Genomic DNA, 19,934 nt, shown 5'->3' with positions numbered 1-19,934 from the left:
TAAAAGAAAGTTTTATTAGACAACTATAATACTATCTTTGTTGTGTGGTTCAAAATGTTGGGCAATTAAGTACCAACATCTGTAGAATATGAGTGTATCTAAGATTAGAACGCGATGGTGGATGCGCAGCTATACAAGAAAAGTCAAAAAAATAAATGGGATTATATGTAATAAGGTTGGAATGGTGCCAATTAAAGATGAGATGCAAGAGATGTGATTAAGATAATTTAGACATGTGAGAAAAGGATTGATAAGCACACATGAGGTGAGTGGATGAAATGGAAGAAAAAAAGACAGAAAACAAAAGAAAATTTCATAGGAAACCCTTAAGAATGACATGAGATATAGTATGGCCTTACAGAAGCAATAATCATGGATGGAGCTGGATTGATGTCTAGAATTTATGTAGTCTGACCCCACCTAGTGGAATTAAGACTTGTGTTGTTGAATTTGTATTGTAGGCACTAAAAATGAAGTTGATGAACAGTTTTACTGACCTAGGCATAGTGACATTCCTTTGACACTTCCAAGCCTCAATTAAAACACCATGTTTTTCCTAAGGGGAAAAAAAAAGAACACATGTTATTCTTGAAAAAAAAAAAACGTGTTCTCCAAAAGCCATATTTTTAAGCCGTTATCTAAGTACTTATCTTATTTTAGATAACCTAATTTTTTATGGAAAACTATACTATCCTATTTCCCCTAGTTTTCCACTTCCTTTCAAAACTGAATAAACTTCATCCAGAAACGGTTTAAAAGTAACAAGTATTCCTGTTTCAATTTGATCATGTTTTATGAAGACTGTTGCATCCTTATTTTGGATAGCTTTGCATGACTGTATTTTTCAGTTCTCCTAATCAGAGACCTGATACTTTTAGTTGCTGAACCAACCCAAAAGAACCGAATAGGTGTAAAGACATCATGTTGAATTTCATGGCAGTGCTATCATTTATCATATTATTACTGTGGCACCCACATTAGCTGCACATGCAGCATGACTACTAGATGGCCAATTATTAAAATTAGCGTATATGATTAAATTCTTCCTAGCAATTCTCTTTCTGTATGTTAAACACATGCTTTCAACTCAAATGAATTGAAAGAACAATCTACACCCTCATGTTAACTTTTTTTATGCCTGCAGGTGGAGGATCTGACTCTAAAATCTCAACTTCTAGAAGCAGAACTTGAAAGAACAACAAGGCAGTTGAAAGAGGCAATTCAATTAGCTATGGAAGAAGCAGACAAAAATAAAGCTGCAAAGGAAGTAATTAAATCCTTAAGCAGGCAGGTGAGAGAGAAATGGTGGCTTAATAAATGTGTCTTTGTGTAAACTTTTAAGCTTTCATAGTCGATGATGTTGGAAGTTTCACAATAAGTATTTGCTTTTTTGTTTTCTTTCCTCTATACTTATTTAAAAAGATCACTATCTGCTTTGTAACTGCAAACTTGGAAGTTGACACTGTAAACTTTAGACAAAAAGCTTAATAATCTTATTCACGAACAGCCCTAGTTATAGGGTAGAATATTTACAGCTTTAGGAAATATTACAACAGAGAAGAATACCATAAAATACATTTAGGAAAGTATCCTAATTTGAGATTAGGAAACTATCCAAAAGAACAAGATTTAGAAGATTTTTAGAAACTTCTAACAGAATGATGGAAGCAGATGTGGGAAAGGATTCTTTCCTTTTTCTCTTTGAACGCTGCTTTCCTTTCCCTTTTTTCTTGAACGATGCCTTCCTTTTCTTCTTGATTTTCTCATGTCAACACTCCCTCTCAAGTTGGTGAATGAATATCCATCATTTCTCGCTTGGATGCTAGGTCTCCAAATCTTCTAGTTGTCAAACCTTTTGTTAGAATATCAGCTACATGTTTCTCAGATGGAACATAGGATATTTGAATTATACCTTTCTCAAGCTTTTCCTTTACAAAATGCCGGTCAATTGCAATGTGCTTAGTCCTGTCATGCTGCACAAGATTATGAACAATGCTTATTGCTAATTGGTTATCACAAAATAACCTCATTGGCTCACTAACAGCTATCTTTAGGTCTTCTAGGACAATCCGTAGCCATAGCAATTCACATAAGTCGAGTGCCATAGCCCTGAATTCGGCTTTCGCACTTGATCTTGCCACTATGCTTTGCTTCTTACTTTGCCACGAGACTAATTTCCACCTAGAAACATACAATATCTAGTAGTAAACTTCCTATCCACCAATGATCCTGCATAATCAACATCTGTATAGCCTTGTACATCTAAAAAATCACTTATTTTGAATAAAATTCCTTTGCCTAGGGTAGTTTTCAGGTAGCATAATATCCTTCTCATAGCATGCATATGATTTTCAGTAGGACTATGCATAAATTGTCTCACCAAGCTCATCGCATAGGCAATATTTGGCTGGGTGTGTGACAAGTAAACCAGCCGGCCTACCTGCCTTTGATACCTCCCTTTGTCTACTAGTGGGCTGCTGGTTTCTTCTCCTAACCTGATATTAGGTTCCATTAGAGTAGCCATTCCTTTTGCTCCTAACAAACTAGTCTCCTTCAAGAGATCCAATATATACTTATGTTGGGATAGAAATATACCTACTTTGGAGTAGGCAACTTCTATTCCCAAAAAAATATTTGAGTGATCCCAAGTCTTTAATCTCAAAATTCTGAGCCAACTGATTTTTTAGTACCCTCTGTTCTTCAATGTCATTTTCTATCACAATGATGTCATCCACGTATACTAGGAGTGCAGTTACCTTTCCTTTCATTGAGTGTTTAAAGAAGAGAGTGTGATCTCCCCTACTCTGTTGGTAGCCCATCAACCTCATAGCTTTGGAGAACCTATCAAACCAAGCTCTCAGTGATTGTTTAAGGACATAAAGGGCCTTTTTAAGTTTGCATACTTCATCTTCTCTTCCTTCTTTGAATTTCAGTGGCTACTCCATAAACACTTCTTCTTCTAGATCACTATGAAGAAATGCATTCTTCACATCTATCTATTGTTATCTCCATCCATAGTGAACTGCTAGGGATAAGATAATCCACACAGTGGTCATCTTAGCTAGCGGAGCAAAAGTCTCCAAATATTCAATCCCATACGTCTAGGTGTAGCCCTTAGCCACTAAACGAGTCTTGTACCTCTCCAAAGTCCCATCTGCATTGTATTTTAAGTTGAAAACCCATTTTCATCCCACTTAAACTACCCCCTTTGGTCTTGGCACTAGATCCCATGTGTTATTTTTCTCTAATGCTTTCATTTCCTCCTGCATAGCCAACTTCCATTTCTAATCCTTTAAGGCCTCATCTACTGACTTAGGGATGACAATGGTATCTAGAGAAGTCAGGAAGCTTTTAAGTGTTTGGGACAGCTTGTGATAGGATATATAGTGGGCTAGAGGATGTTGAGTGCAACGTCTAACCCCTTTTCTAAGAGCAATAGGCATGTCCAAATCATCCAGGTTAGAAGAAACAGGATCAGGATTAGAAGGAACAGGAATTAAGGGAGAAATAGCTTCAGTACCTGGCTGGGAATCAAATGTTGATCCTTGTTGGGCTTGAGAAATGGGTTGTTGTCTTTTGTGATACACAAAGGGAGAGCCTTTAAAGTTGATTAGGGTTGATGCCTAAGACTTACCTACTTGATCAAGGTTGTTTTGATTGGTAGAATTTTGATCACAATGGCCAGGAATAGGATCTATTTCTATAGAAACAATAGGTGTAGCTGTCTCAGGAGGAATTAATTCTAGACTAGGGAAGGATGAGCCTTAGTCACCTATCCATTGAGTCTCCCCTTGGGGACCAAGGACTGAGGGGCCAAAAAAGGATTGAGATTCAACAAATGTGACATCCTTCGAACCAAGGAATCTTTTAATAGGAGGATGATAACACTTATAACCTTTTTGGATAGGAGAATAGCCAAGGAAGAGACATCTAGGGGCCCTAGGATCCAGCTTGTCTCGATTTTACTTAGGAATGTGGACAAAGGCTACACAACCAAAGACTCGAAGGGGAAGAGATGTATGCTGATTGAGATCAAGAAAGTGTGAGGAAAGACACTAGAAAGGACTTAGATGACCTAGAATTTTGGAAGGAACTCTATTAATTAGATAGGCTGCTGTAACGACTGCTTCCCTCCCGAAATTCTTAGGGATATGATGATGATGTAGGAGAGATCTAGTGACATTCAAGAGGTGTCTCATCTTTCTCTCAGACACTCCATTTTGTTGTGGAGTGTTGATGCAGGAAGACTCATGAATAACCCCTTTTTCTTGGAAAAATTTATGCAAAGACTGATTGAAATAATCCCTCGCATTATCAATCCTAATTTTCTGAATGGGAGTGCCAAATTGAGTCAAAATCATTGAGTAAAACTATACTGATAGCAGCCTTGTCCTTTAGAAGAAATACCCAAGTTATTCGAGTGCAATCATTGATAAAAGAGATGAACCATCTAGTCTCAGAACAATTGGGGATTCTAAATGGCCCCCAAACATCAGAATGTATTAAGGCATAAATGTGTGAAGACAATTTATTGCTAATAGGATAAGAAACCCTATGATGCTTGGAGAGTTCACATACATCACAATGCAAAGAACTAGAAGTACTTAAATAATTCAGGAAACATAGATTCCAACAATTGAAAAGGTGGATGTCCCAGCAGATATTTGACTAAGAGTTGGGTGAAACTGAGATGTACAAGCTAGCTTAGGCTCAGTCCACTAGGCAGCAAAGTCTTCCTCGTTAGAACATACAACCCATTTCTTTCCTCAGCAGCACCAATCATCCTCCAGGTGTCCATTTCCTGAAACTCACATGCATGAGGAGAGAAAATGACACGACAATTAAGGTTTTAGTGAGTTGATGGACAAAAATTAAGTTGGATGATAAGTTTGGAACGTGCAAAACCTGTTGGACAGAAAAATTAGGGCTAAGAGTAACCCTGCCCTAGCCTTTTATGGGTATAGATGTCCCATTGGCAATGAGGATTTGTTTAGGGGTTTTAAGAGTTGTATAGGTATAAAAAAAATGAGAATTGTGGGACATGTGGTCAGTAGCTGTTACGGTCCCTAGAGATAGATTTGGTGATGGGACGAAATACTGTAGTTTCAGAATTAGAAGAAGGGGTTGAGAAAGGTGTTTTTTGTTATGACCCAATGATCCATAGAAGAGCAATATAGTAATAGGTTGATAATAGTTGTTAGAAGATATTTTGAATATTTTAGCATTTGGTTAGAAGCACATAGGTGCTGTTATGCAGTTAGTTACGAGCAATTATGCCTATATAAGGCTATGTAAACGGATGGGATTTTCATGCTTGAATTAATGAAATGCAAATCTTATTCTCTCTATACAATTCTCTCCATTCTCCCTCTTGTTTCTCTCTACTGCTCTCCCTCATTTCTCTCTACATCTTTCCCCATTTTTGTCCATTTTTCCTTTTCAATGTTATGTTCTTGAGTCTATTCCATCATATCCTTCTGATTGCCGATCCAATCCTAGGCTAAACCCTAGGTACATGACAATTGGTATTAGAGCGGTCCTCCTTCGGCTGTGGTTCATGTAATTTTTGTAGAAGATGCTAATTTCTCTTCCAGCCAAGGAAAGTTTTCTGCGAATTATGACCTTAATAGTAGTTCTATCCACTAGCAGCAGATTCAAAGTGGTGAGGAATTCTTGAAGCCGGTTGTAGTTGGGAAAAAGCTAAAGTAGGTAGCTGAAGAAGTCGAAGGTTTTGTCAAAGGGAACAAAACTCCCACTGCAATGTTGGTTCTTCCTCCAGTTGGCAAATCCGAATGCTTCTCTATTACATTGAAGGACGAATAGATGGCTGGAGAACTAGTTAGTCAACCCTTTATATTCAAAACAACACACAACGAAGATGATGAGAAGAAGAGGGGAACACATGTGGTAGTTGGTCAGTTGTATGAGTTTCGGAATGATCGACATTTGAAGGCTGTAGGGTTGCAGATTTCAGCTGCTACCTGTGACAAGGAGCGGCTAAATTCATTGAAGGCATTTGATGTGGACACATTGACAGGTTTTGGCATTATATTGGATCCTCAGACTATGGTACTAGCAACCTTAATTTGGTAGCTATTGCAAACCCAAGGGAAATAGTATGTTACTCTTTGGAAGAAGATGTAGCCTTGTTTGCAATGATTATCATTTTTGTTTCAATTGAGAACCTAAAAATGAAGAAGAAGAGACCTAGAAGGAGGAAGAAGGAAAGAAGGATGAACCAGATAGAGAAGGCTGGAATTGGATGAAGAGCCATGGCTACTTGTTGCAAGTTTTTGGGGACAAGAACTCTCTCAAGGAGGGAGGAATTATCATGACCCAAGGATCCATAGAAGGGCAAAATAGTAATATGTTGATAATAGTTATTAGAAGATATTTTAGCATTTGGTTAGAAGCACATGGGTACTGTTATGCAGTTAGTTAGGAGCAATTATGCCTGTATAAGGCTATGTAAACGGATGGGATTTTCATGTTTGAATTAATGAAATGCAAATTTGATTCTCTCTCTACAATTCTCTCCGTTCTCTCTCTTGTTTCTCTCTACTGCTCTCCCTCATTTCTTTCTACATCTTCTCCCATTTCTGTCCATTTTTCCTTTTCAATGTTCTGTTCTTGAGTCTATTCCATCATATCTTTTTGATTGTCGATCCAATCCTAGGCTAAACCCTAGGTACATGACATTTTCCTACGTCTACCAATGATGTTGATTCCTTAGAGAGAACCTGCAATCTCCTAAGATAAGTCCTCAGAAACTAGGCATAAATTTTTCTGATAATTCCATTGAATAAGTCAAATCTCTAAATACAAGTTTGGTGGGGTAACCACCTTCTAAAAACAAGGAATACAAGGAAAGTGGAGGAGTAACCTCCTTAATTGCAACATAATAACTAATAAGCAAATAAATTTAAAAGAAACACTAACTTAACAAAAAATACAATAATTAATTAATGATAACTAATTCAGAAAATTTAATTTTTGTATTTTCCATGTGTAAACTAATGATACACCAGAGGTTTGCTAACATTACTTCCCTCCTCCAAATCAGAGCGGTCCTTCTTCGGCTGTGATTCATGTAATTCAAAAGGTGTAGCATGTAAGGAAGAATGGAAACTAGTATTGTAAGAATACTCTGCCCAAGACAACCAATCCATCCACTTAGTAGGGTGTGTACTAGTAAAACGCCTTAAATACATCTCTACCGTCCGATTAACAACTTCCATTTGCCCATCAGATTGGGGGTGATACGCTGAACTGAAGCATAGTTTAGTTTCATTGGGACGAAAAAGTTCCTTCCAAAAAGCACTTGTGAAGGTAACATCACGATCACTCACCATTGTTTCAGGAAGACCATGTAATTTAAAAATGTTGTCGAAGAAGAGCCTTGCAATACTTACAGCAGAATAAGGGTGAGCAGTGGCCAATAAATGACAATATTTGAAGAAATGATCTACCACCACTAAAATAACATTTTTCCCATTGGAGGTGGGCGACCCTTCAACAAAATCTAATGATATATCATACCAAACCTGTGCAGGAACGGGCAAGGGTTGAAGAAGACCAGCAGGTTGCAAAGTTTCTGTTTTATGCCTTTGACAAACTCCACAAGTGCGAACAAAGTCACGAACATGGTGTTTCATTCCTGTCCAGTGGAAATCTTTAGCAATTCGTAAGAGTGTCTTTTGATACCCTTCATGGCCTTGATTATGTAAGGCACCTAGGATGGTCTGAATTGAGGGAGAGGATGGAGCCAAGTAAATGCGGCCTTTATAGAATAATAACCCATGCTTAAAACTCCACTGTATTGCTGCTGTACCGTCTTGCACATTGGTTATACATTGCTGAATTTCTGGAGAGTTTTGTTGCTCATGTCGGATGGCATCAAAGAGACTTAATTGGGGCATTGAGATGGCAAGTAAAACAGCTTCTTCAATATCTCTGCAGGTGTAACACCCTAGACTTTGAAAAAAATAATAAATCATTGGGTTTATGGTAATTTGTGATTTATTAAAGAATTAAAGTTATAGGGATATTTATAGAAATAGTGTAAAAAAAAGAATAAGAATAAATCAAATTAATGAGTTTTTTTGAAATTTTAGGGTGTAGGTGAAATAAGGAAAATGAGGTGTGGGGGTGTGTGTGTGAATTTTGGAAGATTGGGGGGCTGTGGTGTGATTTTCGGAAATGGCCCAAGATCACCTTAAAATTAATTGGGCATGCATATTGTTTGAGGGCGAGAGGCAGCGCAGCGGTCGCGCGAGTGGGAGGCCATCGGGCAGGCGCGGGATAGAAATCCGTGCAGGGGGATTGGGTGATTTTTTTGGCTGGAATTAATTCCAGCCAATTCTAGCGCCAAACAGCGCCGTTTGGAGGCGCCAGCTGGTGCCCATGCATGCGGGTGCGCGGCCGTGTCGCGTGGCCAAGCGCACCCCAGGCGCGCCCAGGCCCGCCACGTGGCGCAGCCGTGGCCTTTTCTTGGCCAGCCACCCTTGCCCACTCTCTTGTTGCCACGTGGCAACATTTGGGGGCTCCATGCAGCCCAATTTCTTCACCCTCTTGACCGATTTCTCCTTCCTCTCTCACCTATAAATAGCAGTGATTTCACTGCTGTAACGCGAAAAATTCTGGGAGCACAGAAACTCTGCCCGTGTGTATACGCGAGGTATAAAATATTTTTAAATTTACTTAATAGTACTAATTATAAATTAATGACATGTTTAGTTAAATTAATTAGCAACGTAGCGGCGATAATTAAAATTAATTGCGCGTTTAATTAAATTATTTTATTTTATAAATTGTATAGGAATTGGGATGTGAAATCGACACGAAGCAAGTGGTTGACGAGCGGTAAGGCTTAATATGATTTGCGTGTAAATTTATTTTAGCATGGCTTGTATTAGACTGTGGAAGAAGTGTCTAGGCATGGGGTTGTAGATTTGGGCCGTGTGAGTCTCGAGATAGGGTCCTAAATGAAATCAGTGGGACCACCAAAATCAAGATCAGGGTGAGGTGGACAGGCCTGCATGCATGATGCATTTCACATTATTCTATAATTGTCATGCATTTTAATTTACTGCAACTCATATTGCCTTTACTGAGTCTCTGGACTCATCCCTATATTTTTCCCACTAATCTAATAGGTGGCTTGGGAATCGAGAAGGGAAAGGCGGTGTTGGTAGATGAGCCACCAGTTGGCAGTGACCGTTAATCGTGAGGGTGTGGGTTAACCCCAAATGTTAATAATGTAATATATCTACTGTGTGTGAATTATGAGTGGTGGTTTTGGTTTAACCAGAAGTAAATTGGAATCAAGTTAAGGTTCCCACTATAAGTAAACCCAATAGGTGTAGGGAACTTGTAGCGGTCGGCTACGGTCGAAATCTGAGATATGTTTAAATATGTTTGGTGGTCGAGATAATTTATTGTGCATGTTGGTATTTGTTATTTGAAATTGGAATTATACTCCAAGGGCCTAATCTGGTACGGGACTCGGGTGAGTTTTCGTTGCCTATGCATTTTACTCCCGAATTTTCGACCGGTCGTAGGCGGCGAAGCCTGGACCCCACCCAGGGCGCCCACATTATTTTAATGTTTTATATTGGCAGGGGCATAGTCGTCCTTCGAAGCGGGCCTAGATTGTATTGTGTGTCATGGTGGCACCCAGTAGTGGGGGCCGGGGCATCACAGCAGGATAAGGCATCAGCTACAGTGTTGCTTCAGCCTGCCTTATATTCAACTGAGAAAGTGTAGCCCAAGATTTTTCCTAGCCAATGTTGTGGAGGAGTAAGGGCCTTTTGTTCTAACAGAAACTTGAGGCTGTAGTGATTTGTTTTGACTATGAAATGCTGCCCTCACAAGTAAGAACGCCAATGTTTGATGGCCTTGACTAGGCCAATCAACTCTTTCTCATATGTTGGAAGGTGTCGGTGTCTAGCTGCTAAAACTCTGCTAAAGAAGGCAATGGGTCTGCTATTTTGTAACAAAACAGCCCCAAGGCCCATGTCTGAAGCATCACATTCAATGGTGAAAGGTTGAGAGAAATCAGGAAGTGCCAATACCGGTGTAGTGGTCATGGCCTCCTTGAGTGTTTCAAATGCCTTTGAGGATTGATCACTCCAAACAAAGGAGTTTTTGCGTAACATGGCTGTTAATGGTGCTGCAATGGCGCCGCAATGACGCCATAATTCTGGACAAACTTGCGGTAAAAACCAGTGAGGCCTAAGAATCCGTGTAATCCTCGAAGAGTGGAAGGTTTAGGCCATTCTGTCATTGCTGAAATCTTAGAGGCATCTGCAGAAACTCCTTGAGCTGTGATAATGTGGCCTAAATAGGCTATTTGGGTTTGGGCAAAAGAGCACTTAGATTGTTTTAAGAAGAGATGATGATCTAATAATAATTTGAAAACAATCTGTAGATGGTGAATGTGCTCAACCCAAGTGCTATTGTACACAAGGATATCATCAAAAAATACTAAAATAAACTTCCGTAAATAGGGACCAAATACCTCATTCATGAGAGCTTGGAAGGTGGAGGGTGCATTGGTTAAGCCGAAGGGCATAATTAGAAAATCAAAATGACCATGGTGTGTGCGAAAAGCTGTTTTCTCCACATGCCTCCCTCATTCGAACTTGAAAGTAATCTGATCATAAGTCCATCTTCAAAAATTTAGGGACAGTGGAACTTCCTCCCATGGTCTATGAGCCTACAACTCCTTTCCCTCCACGGCTGTGGCTGCTTTGTTCAGTAGAATTAGTGGGAAGCTTTGAAGTTGATAGCTCCTTTGCGAGTACATCCAGGCAAGCATTGATTGCTTTTTGTCTTGCGAGATTGGCTGTGCGTTCTTCTTGGAATAATTGCACTAATTGTGCTAATTGTTGCAGAAGTTGATCTCCCATGACCACCTACTCTGATACTAAAATGTTACGGTCTCTAGAAATAGATCTAGTGATGGGATGAAATACTGTGGTTTCAGAATTAGAAGAAGGGGTTGGGAAAGGTGTTTTTCTGCGTCTACCAATGATGCGGATTTCTTAGAGTGAACATCTCCTGAGATAAGTCCTTAGAAATTATGCATAAATTTTTCTAATAATTCCATTGAATAAGTCAAATCTCTAAATACAAGTTTGGTGGGGTAACCACCTCCTAAAAAGAAGGAATACAGGGAATGGAGGAGTAACCTCCTCAACTACAACATAATAACTAATCAACAAATAAATTCAAAATAAACACTAACTTAATAGAAACTACAATAATTAATTAATGATAACTAATTCAAAAAAATTAATTTTTGAATTTTCCATGTGTAAACCGATGGTACACCAGAGGTTTGCTAACAGTAGCCCTTGAGTCTAGAATCCAAATGTCATCCTTAGTAGTTTTTGTGGCAGTTAAAGAACAAAATTGAAAGCTATTACCTGAGGGACTACCTTGTTGGGCAATGGAACACGATCCATCTTGGATAGTTTTCAAAAACTCCTTTAGTTTGCTGATTCCATGAGCATTAAGCTCCTATTCACCCATTGCATCTGTCTTTTCTGCAACCTCTTCTTGTTTGTTGGAGAGATATGCTTGATCCCAAGAGGGTATGTTTTTGAACCCTCCTATTTTTTGCATCACAGTTTCCTTCCCGTGCAACTTGAAGCAAGTTTCTTGAGTATGCTTAGGTTTCTTGCAATAGGAGCACCACGGGCCTTCCTTCCCTTGTGATTTAGATTGCCCATCTGCCCGCCCTTGTTGAAATTTGAACTTTGATCCCTCTCTTCCATTAGTTAACATGGCAGACCCTTTGGAATTGATTTCTCCCAGCATGACTATTCTCCTATTCTCTTAACTCTGGACAACAGCGAACACTTCATTGAGGGGTGGAAGCTTTTCTCTTCCAAGAATTTGAACCCTCACTTAGTCATATTCAATGTTTAGTCCAGTTAAGAACTCTACAATCCTATCTCTTTCAAGTGTAGAATTGAGAGTGGTTGCATATTTACCACGTACCATTTTAATGTTTTGGTAGTGATCAAGTTCCAACCAATAGCCATTCATTTTGTTATAATACTCAGTAACAGTTAGAGCCCCTTGCTTAGTACTACTCAATTTCATTTTGATTTCAAAAATAATCGAAACATCCTGGACTTTAGAGTAGGTACATCTAACTGACTCCCATATATCTTTAGCAGTGGATAAAAATATATAATTTCTACTAACCTTCAGCTGCATAGCATTCCATAGCCATGACATCATAGAGTCCTATATATCCCATGCTGGAAATCCGGGATCCGATGCATTGGGACTTGGAGCAGTTAGATGATCAAGCTTTCCCTTTCCCTTTAGAAAGGTTTTTACCAATTGAGCCCGCTGCAAATAGTTCCATCCATCCAACTGGTAAGATGGGTGCATCCAGGGTAGATCCTCGGTAGGTAGGCCTCCCGGTGGAGTATCAAAGGTGTTAGCTTCTCTCGAGGTCACTGATGGGGCAATCTCAGAAATCTCAGACATGATTTCAAAGAGATAGATGGGGTAGAGTAGTGCAGTGAAGCAGGACAATAGGTATTACTTGAGGAAAATGACAATGAAGGCTAAAAGAAGCACATAGAACTAGAAGGGAAATGAAGGCCGGAATTCTTTTAGAATCTTGGCTCTAATACCATGTAAACTCTAGACAAAAAGCTTAATAATCTTATTCACAAACGGCCCTAGTTATAGGGTGTTATGGTCCACTACAGGGTATGAGACTTGTCTCACATTGGAAGTTCAGGCTCCTGGTGTGGGGTTTATAATCTCTTGGGCACCCTTCCCTTAACAGCTAGCTTTTGAGGGTGAGTTCTACTCGAGGGTTGTAACAGTGGTATTAGAGCAACGCTCTTGGGCGTCGATCGCTACCAAAAGAATCCTAGCCATGGCCGACGGAACAAGGATAAAACAAATAGAATCTCAGCTACAACAAGTGACTACGACAATGGCGGAGATGCAGAATCGGACGGGGACACTCGAACTTTCTATTGGAGCTAGAGTCGATTCCTGAATTGAGCAAGCAATGGAACATTGGAGGCTGGAGAGCCATGAGCAGAGCACTCTGCTTTGGGAACAAATGATGGAATAGATGCAACTGCCAACTGATTGCGCGAATGTTTGCCAATCAATAGCCAGTAAGACTCTCACCTGATCTTCCCCCCTGGAGAAAGAACGGAGCCCATTTTTCCTAGCGTGGGAGTAGAACCTCGGCCGGTGGGGACGTCGGACTTCGAGTTCGATACGGACACGGTGGGAGAGAATATAAGAGAAAGGAAGCTAGGAGCTTCGGTTAATCGGAACCACCCAAGCTATCCTATGCCAAAACTCGAGATTCCATTGTTTGAAGGAGACCATCTGAGGTGGTGGACAAGGAGATGTGAAAGAGTATTCTCCCTATATCAAATTCTAGAACAACAGAAGATCACCATGGCTCTTGCTTATCTGAATGATATGGGAAATGCTTGGTATCAAGGGTGGATTGTAGCAAAGTAAGGAAGTCCTTGGAGTGTGTTTGTAGATGATTTGTGTTAAGGTTCGAAGATAGAAGTATGAGGGGCATAATTGAAGAGTTTAATAAACTCAAACAAGAAGGAACGGTTCAAGCTTACTAGCTCAAGTTCAAGGAGCTGAGATCATTGATGATGGTGCATAGTCCTCATTTATCCAAGGAGTACTTTGTTTCGAGTTTTATTAGCGGCCTAGGGGATGAAGTGAGGCCTGTGGTAAAGATGATACAGACCTATACAGTGAAGCAGACTGCAGAGAATGCAAGGTTACAGGAGATGATTATTGAAGCATTGATAAAAAAAATAGAGGAACCAGGCGAGAGGAGTAATCATAGGAGGGTGGCAGGCCAGGAATAGAATGGCAGCAAGAGAAGTAGGATCCCAAAGTAAGGGCATCCTAGCCTTACCTTACACCAACCCTGCCCCTACCACTGGAAGTAAACTGATGGAGCATATCGGAGAGACAACTGGACAAGAAGGGGAATTACATGTGGTTGTCAGCAGCCAACCATTCATCCAAAGAAAGGTACAATAAATTGACTCTCTTAATCTACTTTTGATTGAGTATAAGGACCTCTTTTCAGAACCCCATTCCCTTTTAGCCAAAAGACCCTTTGATCACTCTATTAACTTGAAACCCCAAGCCGAGCCGGTGAATTTAAGATCATACCAATATCCCCCAGAACAGAAAACTGAAATTGAAAGACTCATCAAAGACATGTTAAGCAAATCACTTATCCAGCCCAGCAACAGCCCTTTTGCTTCACCCGTTTTGCTTGTTAAAAAGAAAGATGGTTCATGGAGATTTTGTAGTCAGCACAAAATCTCCATGAACCATCAAAGACAAGTCCCATACCTTGTAGTGGACCATAACATAGGGTAGAATATTTACAGCTTTAAGAAATATTACAACAGAGAAGATAAACATAAAATACATTTAGGAATGTATCCTAATTTGAGATTGGGAAACTATCCAAAAGAACAAGATTTAGAAAATTTTTAGAAACTTCCTAACAGCATGATGGAAGCAGATGTGGGAAAGGATTCTTTCCTTTTCTCTTTGAACGCTGCTTCCCTTTCCCTTTTTTCTTGAATGATGCCTTCCTTTTCTTCTTGATTTTCTCACATCAACGGACACCTAAAGTGGGATTAACATTCAGGATTTAGAGTTGTAGCCTGCTGAAGTAGTAGATGCTAAGGTCTCAGATACAATACACATGCAGATATCTCTTAATATGCACATGTCAGCCCGTGGATATTACAATGTTCCAGACTTAAGACCTGGTTGGAAATTGAAGAATATTACAATATGAATCAGCTAATAACTTATAAATATTCCTAACAGATTCATTATTTGACTTAACATGGATGTATTTTTCTATCATCTTTGACTTGTTGGTAATTAACACTGAAAAAGTTTTTGAGCAATCTGTGAAAATAGGTTGCTCAGAAATCATTATTTGTAAATCACTAGCCTCATGCTAATCTCTTGTTCAGTCTACAATTCTCTTTTCTGCTTTTCATTTTCATTGTTCTGTCACTGTGGATTGAGTCAACTTAATTTGAATTCAAGGCATCTTAACAGTTCTCCACCTGAGCTTGAACGTTTGAAGCAAAATCTCCACCTTCTTCAAAATGGTGTTGAAAGAGCATTGCTAAAATGACCTCACTAGCACCCAATGAAATTCCAACAACTTTACTAAATTGAAGAGCCCTTAAAAAATTGCATCTAGGTGGCTCAAAACCAAAGTGGGTTAGAACTAAATTAGATCAACAACTAAAATTGGGTTGACTAACCAAAAATGATTTAGATAGTTAATGACTCGAACAGAGTGATAAAACCACCAAGTTGGATCAAACTCCAATGTCAAAAGGTCCAAAAGACCAAAACTAACTTGATTGGCACATATAATTCAGGTCAAAATGCTATATTTGGTTACTATACCACTCAAAAGAGATCTGGATGCCATCAAAACCATCTTGGTCCTGTGCCAATGTCAAAAATTAAAAATCAAAAATCAAGTGGATCACTTGTTCAAAATAATTGAATGGGGTCATAAAGTAAACTGCCCAAATTTGGAGCTAAATCAAAAGTCTCGAAATCAAATAATTTACCAATGGGTCAAGCTAAAATTCCTGATGGTTTCCCCAAGATGTCATTAGTCTAAATGGAGAGGAATGTCTGATGGTCTTTTGTCTTGTCTGGTCAACACACTAGCAACAAGCAAACCGTCAATTGGTGGCATAGGTTTGAGTCGGTGGTAGCAATGGCCAATGAGCACCTTTAATTGACTAAAAACAAGCTTTTTCCTTGCTAGCTACTGTGGCAAAAATGATGGTGAGACAGTCTGCTCTTCTCACTGGGTTGGCTGGCAGAACAAAATTTGTGTCCTTAAATTGAAAAGAAATTTTCGGTATTTGGAAATTCTATGTACTAAAACTATATTTGATTATTAAGGGCTGTGATACAACTTGTTAGGAGTTGCTTTGATCCAACTTGTTAGGAAAAAAATAAATATAGAACTAAATTTTGTAACATCCATGCGCAAGATTAAAATTAGAAACACACAGATTTAACGTAGCTCAGCAATGTGCCTACGTCCACAGATGGAGGAGGAACTCAAATTCACTACGTGAATTGTCACAACCCAGAAGAGGGGCCATGACCGGAACTATTTCCTAATAGGACTACGGACCTATTAGGGAATAATAAACCTCATATTAGATCATCTAATATCAATGTCAATAAAATGTATCAATCTAATTCAAGGCTTATTATCAGTGTATGAACATGTTCAATCTCAGATTCAATATCTCACATGAATTATAGCATTGTGAATAACATTACTGGGTCAACATCCCACAGTCACATCATAATGCCCTTAAGCCCTCATTGGGTTTTGTTGAGGCTTACACCATTCAGACTGTCAGAGTAGCAGACATCGCAGTATAGGATTCTACTCTGTATATGCCATAGGCACGCTCCTGGGTACAACATTGATTGCACTGACTTAGAGCAGTGCACTGACTGTGGGATGAATCCAACTATTCATAATTTGTAATTAATGACATGTTCATTGATTTATGTCCCCACATAGTGGGATAAAGGCTGGATATGTTGTTGTTGTTCATTGATTTATGTATTGTATGACACTGGTACTTAGATGGGATGACATCTATACATGATTGGCTTGTGACATTCAGTTATTCTTATTAGATTTCATGATGAGCCCATTGATTAGACTGTTTATGCATTGGCATTAACCTTAAATTACTTGTATTGAGGCTTTCTAGAGGGGCTCACAGTCCTAGGGGATAGTGCTGGTTATGGCCCCTATTTTGGGTCGTGACAAGAATAATAGGCTTACAGAAGAAAACTATCTCACCTAATCCCGAGAATCCAAAACACTCAAACTCACAATCTCACTAAGATTATCACTTAGTGCCCCACTACCATCTAAGAATCATATGTAAGGCTTTATTAAAGAGAAAATAAGATAGGTTAGAAATTCAAATCCTATCTCTATCATACATACGGTTGGGGTGAACTGAATTTGAATTTTAAGACAATTTCAAAATCTTATCAGAAATCTGTCTCAATTGGCAAATCATAATTAACTCAACATTGCAATCCTACGTTATATTAAGTGAAGGGGGATAACCAATGGTTTTGTTTGTTGGGGCTTGCTCCCACACAATATCATCCGCAAGTAACTAATTCCAGAATGAAGTTTAATCATGCAATTGACACCAAGTACCAGCCATCTAGAGACGAAAAAAAAAATGGCTAGGAAGATATAGCATGTTTATTCCATTTGGAAAAGTTTCCTTTATGGTACAAAGTATCAAATTTTTTGTAGACTGGTGGCAAATTTTCAAGCATTTGGACTCTGGTCTGCATAACTGCTGGAGCAATTATTTATTATTTGCACCTAAGAATGTTATCCTTGTCTTCTACTTTGCAGCCCTTTAGTTTCCTTAGTATAACTATACCATCATGTGGCGTTATACAGTGTGATGTCAGTGTTATGTTTTGCTAAATTTCAGGTGCTAAGAGTCTAAGACATGCATCGGGGGTGTTATGTGATGATAAAATCCCATTAAAATTAAAAGGAAAATTCTATAGGACAGCTATAAGATCAGTTTTGTTGTACGGCTCAGAATGTTGGACAGTCAAATACCAACATGAGCAAAAGACGAGTGTAGCGGAGATGAGGATGTTAAGATGGATGTGCGGCCATGCAAGAATAGATAAAATTAGAAATGAAGTTATTTGTAATAAGATAGGAGTAGTGCCAATAGAGGAGAAGATGAGAGAGACTAGACTAAGATGGTTTGGTCATGTGAGAAGGAGACCAAGAGACACTCCTGTGAGGAGAGTTGATGAAATGGAACAATTAATCAAAAAAAGAGGTAGAGGCGGACCTAAGAAGACTTTGAGGAAGACATTAAAGTTTGATATGAAGTGTATGGATTTCAATGAAGATATGACAAAAGATAGAAATACATGGAAGTCTAGAATTCATGTAGCCGACCCCACATAGTGGGATAAAGGCTGGATATGTTGTTGTTTAAGAGTCTAAGACATACCAGCGGGTTTGGAAGTATCCATTGGGGAGCATATGTATTGCCATTCCTACTTAAGGATGTTGTCATGCTCCCTAGAATCTCTTGTGGCCATCCCCACCCTTATGAGTGAGCTTCCTAAGTCCCCATGTGATCATGAAATCCTTTCCCTTCTTCAATTGAGTGTAGGTGTCCCCTTGGAGGTACTTGCTTTTGGCCTTAGTGGCAGTGATATCTCTGCATCCAACATAGTGGCTTCTCGTAGATTAGCTAAGCTCCACTAAAGACTAATACCAAATTTCATGACCCAATTACTCTCTACCATGTGTGGCACTCGGCTAGAGCCAAGCCCTCTTGGTACCAAATTAAGCTTAACCCATGTGTTTCAAGAGCAACTGAGAGAAAGATCTAGCGAGCTGGTTGTAGACACAGCTTGGAGAATGCTTTTATTCACTTGCTTAACCGATGCTAGGATCTAATCGATCTAATGGCTAATATCAACTTCAAGAATTCTCTACCAAAATATGTGAGATAGTTATGCTACATGAGGACACCTAGAACCTTACATGACTCGTCATATGACAATAGATTTCTGGGGATGCTAGAATGTTCAAGTTGTGTGCCATGCAGCTGCTTATTTCACATCCTTTCTGCATGGCATTTAACCTCAGGGTGTCATGATTTGACACTGAGCTATATTAGTAATGGTTAGGACTTAGGAATGATATTCTTCGAGTCCTCAGCTGGCTTTCTGATTCTTATATTCTTGACATCTTCCTGTGCATGGATTTCTTGTCTTATGCTTCCTTCCAGTGTCACAACTTTCATATACAAATCCTATATAGAATAATGTGACTGGCATTTTTAAAATTGTAAACCAAGCAAATCTTTTGTTTGGAAATCGAAGGAACATCATGAGCCACATCATTCGTTATAGAAATTTTGGGTGGAATTTTTTTTTTCTTTTTTACAACATGGTGTTAACTTGTATTCAAGCCAAGGAGTAGTCATTTTACGGTAGGATGCTTTTTGTTAGATAGTAAAACCTGCAGAACCACTCTTCAGCAAACCCCTATCAAGTTACGTAGCAAAAGAAAAAAGTAAAAACCCTATCCAAGTAGACGGTGGCTTGCAGATTTCTCTTGAGTATTAATGGCAGTAACTGGTACGAATTTACAGCTTTTTACTAATCAAGCAACCTGTTCGTTTGCAACTTGAAAATCAGAAGTATGAAGTTGGGAACACAAGTTTTTGAGAATATTACTCTCTTTGTTGTATTTTATTGTTCTAGGATTACAATCACCACACTCGTCATAGACAATATTTTACTAGATTATAATTCAATTGTCTTGCAGTTGAAAGATATTGCTGGAAAAGTGCCTCAAGACTCTTCTCACAGCATAAAACCGAATCTTCTTGATGAAACCACCTCGAATCCTCTGAGTCCATCTACTTGGAACCATTTGACTGGCAAAACATTTCTTGAGCCTTACTCTGATAGCCAGATTTCGGGTCCAATTTTCTTAAACGGATCCAGTGGAGAATCAGAAAAATTAGATGGAGATACAGAATGCAAAAGTTGTCCCTAGACAACTCCTTTCACCCAGCTAAAGGCCTGGAGTCTGTTATGATCTCTGATGGATTTGCTCCAGGTAATTTTTGCTTTCATATTTTAGAAACTTGCTAGTTACTGGCTTTTAGGTATAATATCTATAACTAGAAGTTGCATTTGATTGGAAGATAAACGGAAACCATCACGTATTTGCATTTGCTAAGAAGCCAACGCCCTTCTAATCTTGCCAATTTTCTGAAGATTTCCTCTTTTATAATTTCAATATT

General features: G+C 39.0%; 1 protein-coding gene across 7 annotated transcripts in view; it reads left to right on the top strand.

The window, feature by feature from the left end:
• LOC127790399 (PH, RCC1 and FYVE domains-containing protein 1-like) overlaps positions 1–19,934 on the top strand; it is a 31,975-nt gene that overhangs the window by 11,147 nt on the left and 894 nt on the right. For all 7 annotated transcript variants that reach the window (XM_052319904.1, XM_052319907.1, XM_052319903.1 and 4 more), the window contains 2 exons: positions 1,145–1,291; positions 19,451–19,747. In XM_052319904.1, coding sequence (XP_052175864.1) covers positions 1,145–1,291; positions 19,451–19,684 — 381 coding nt within the window. In that variant the 3' untranslated portion in view covers positions 19,685–19,747. The remainder of the gene's footprint in view (positions 1–1,144; positions 1,292–19,450; positions 19,748–19,934) is intronic.

This window comes from Diospyros lotus, chromosome 14 (genome assembly GCF_014633365.1).
Source record: "Diospyros lotus cultivar Yz01 chromosome 14, ASM1463336v1, whole genome shotgun sequence".
In the NCBI taxonomy this organism is placed as follows: domain Eukaryota; kingdom Viridiplantae; phylum Streptophyta; class Magnoliopsida; order Ericales; family Ebenaceae; genus Diospyros; species Diospyros lotus.
Note: the sequence above shows the minus strand (reverse complement) of the source record. Positions and strands in the feature narration are given on the sequence as shown.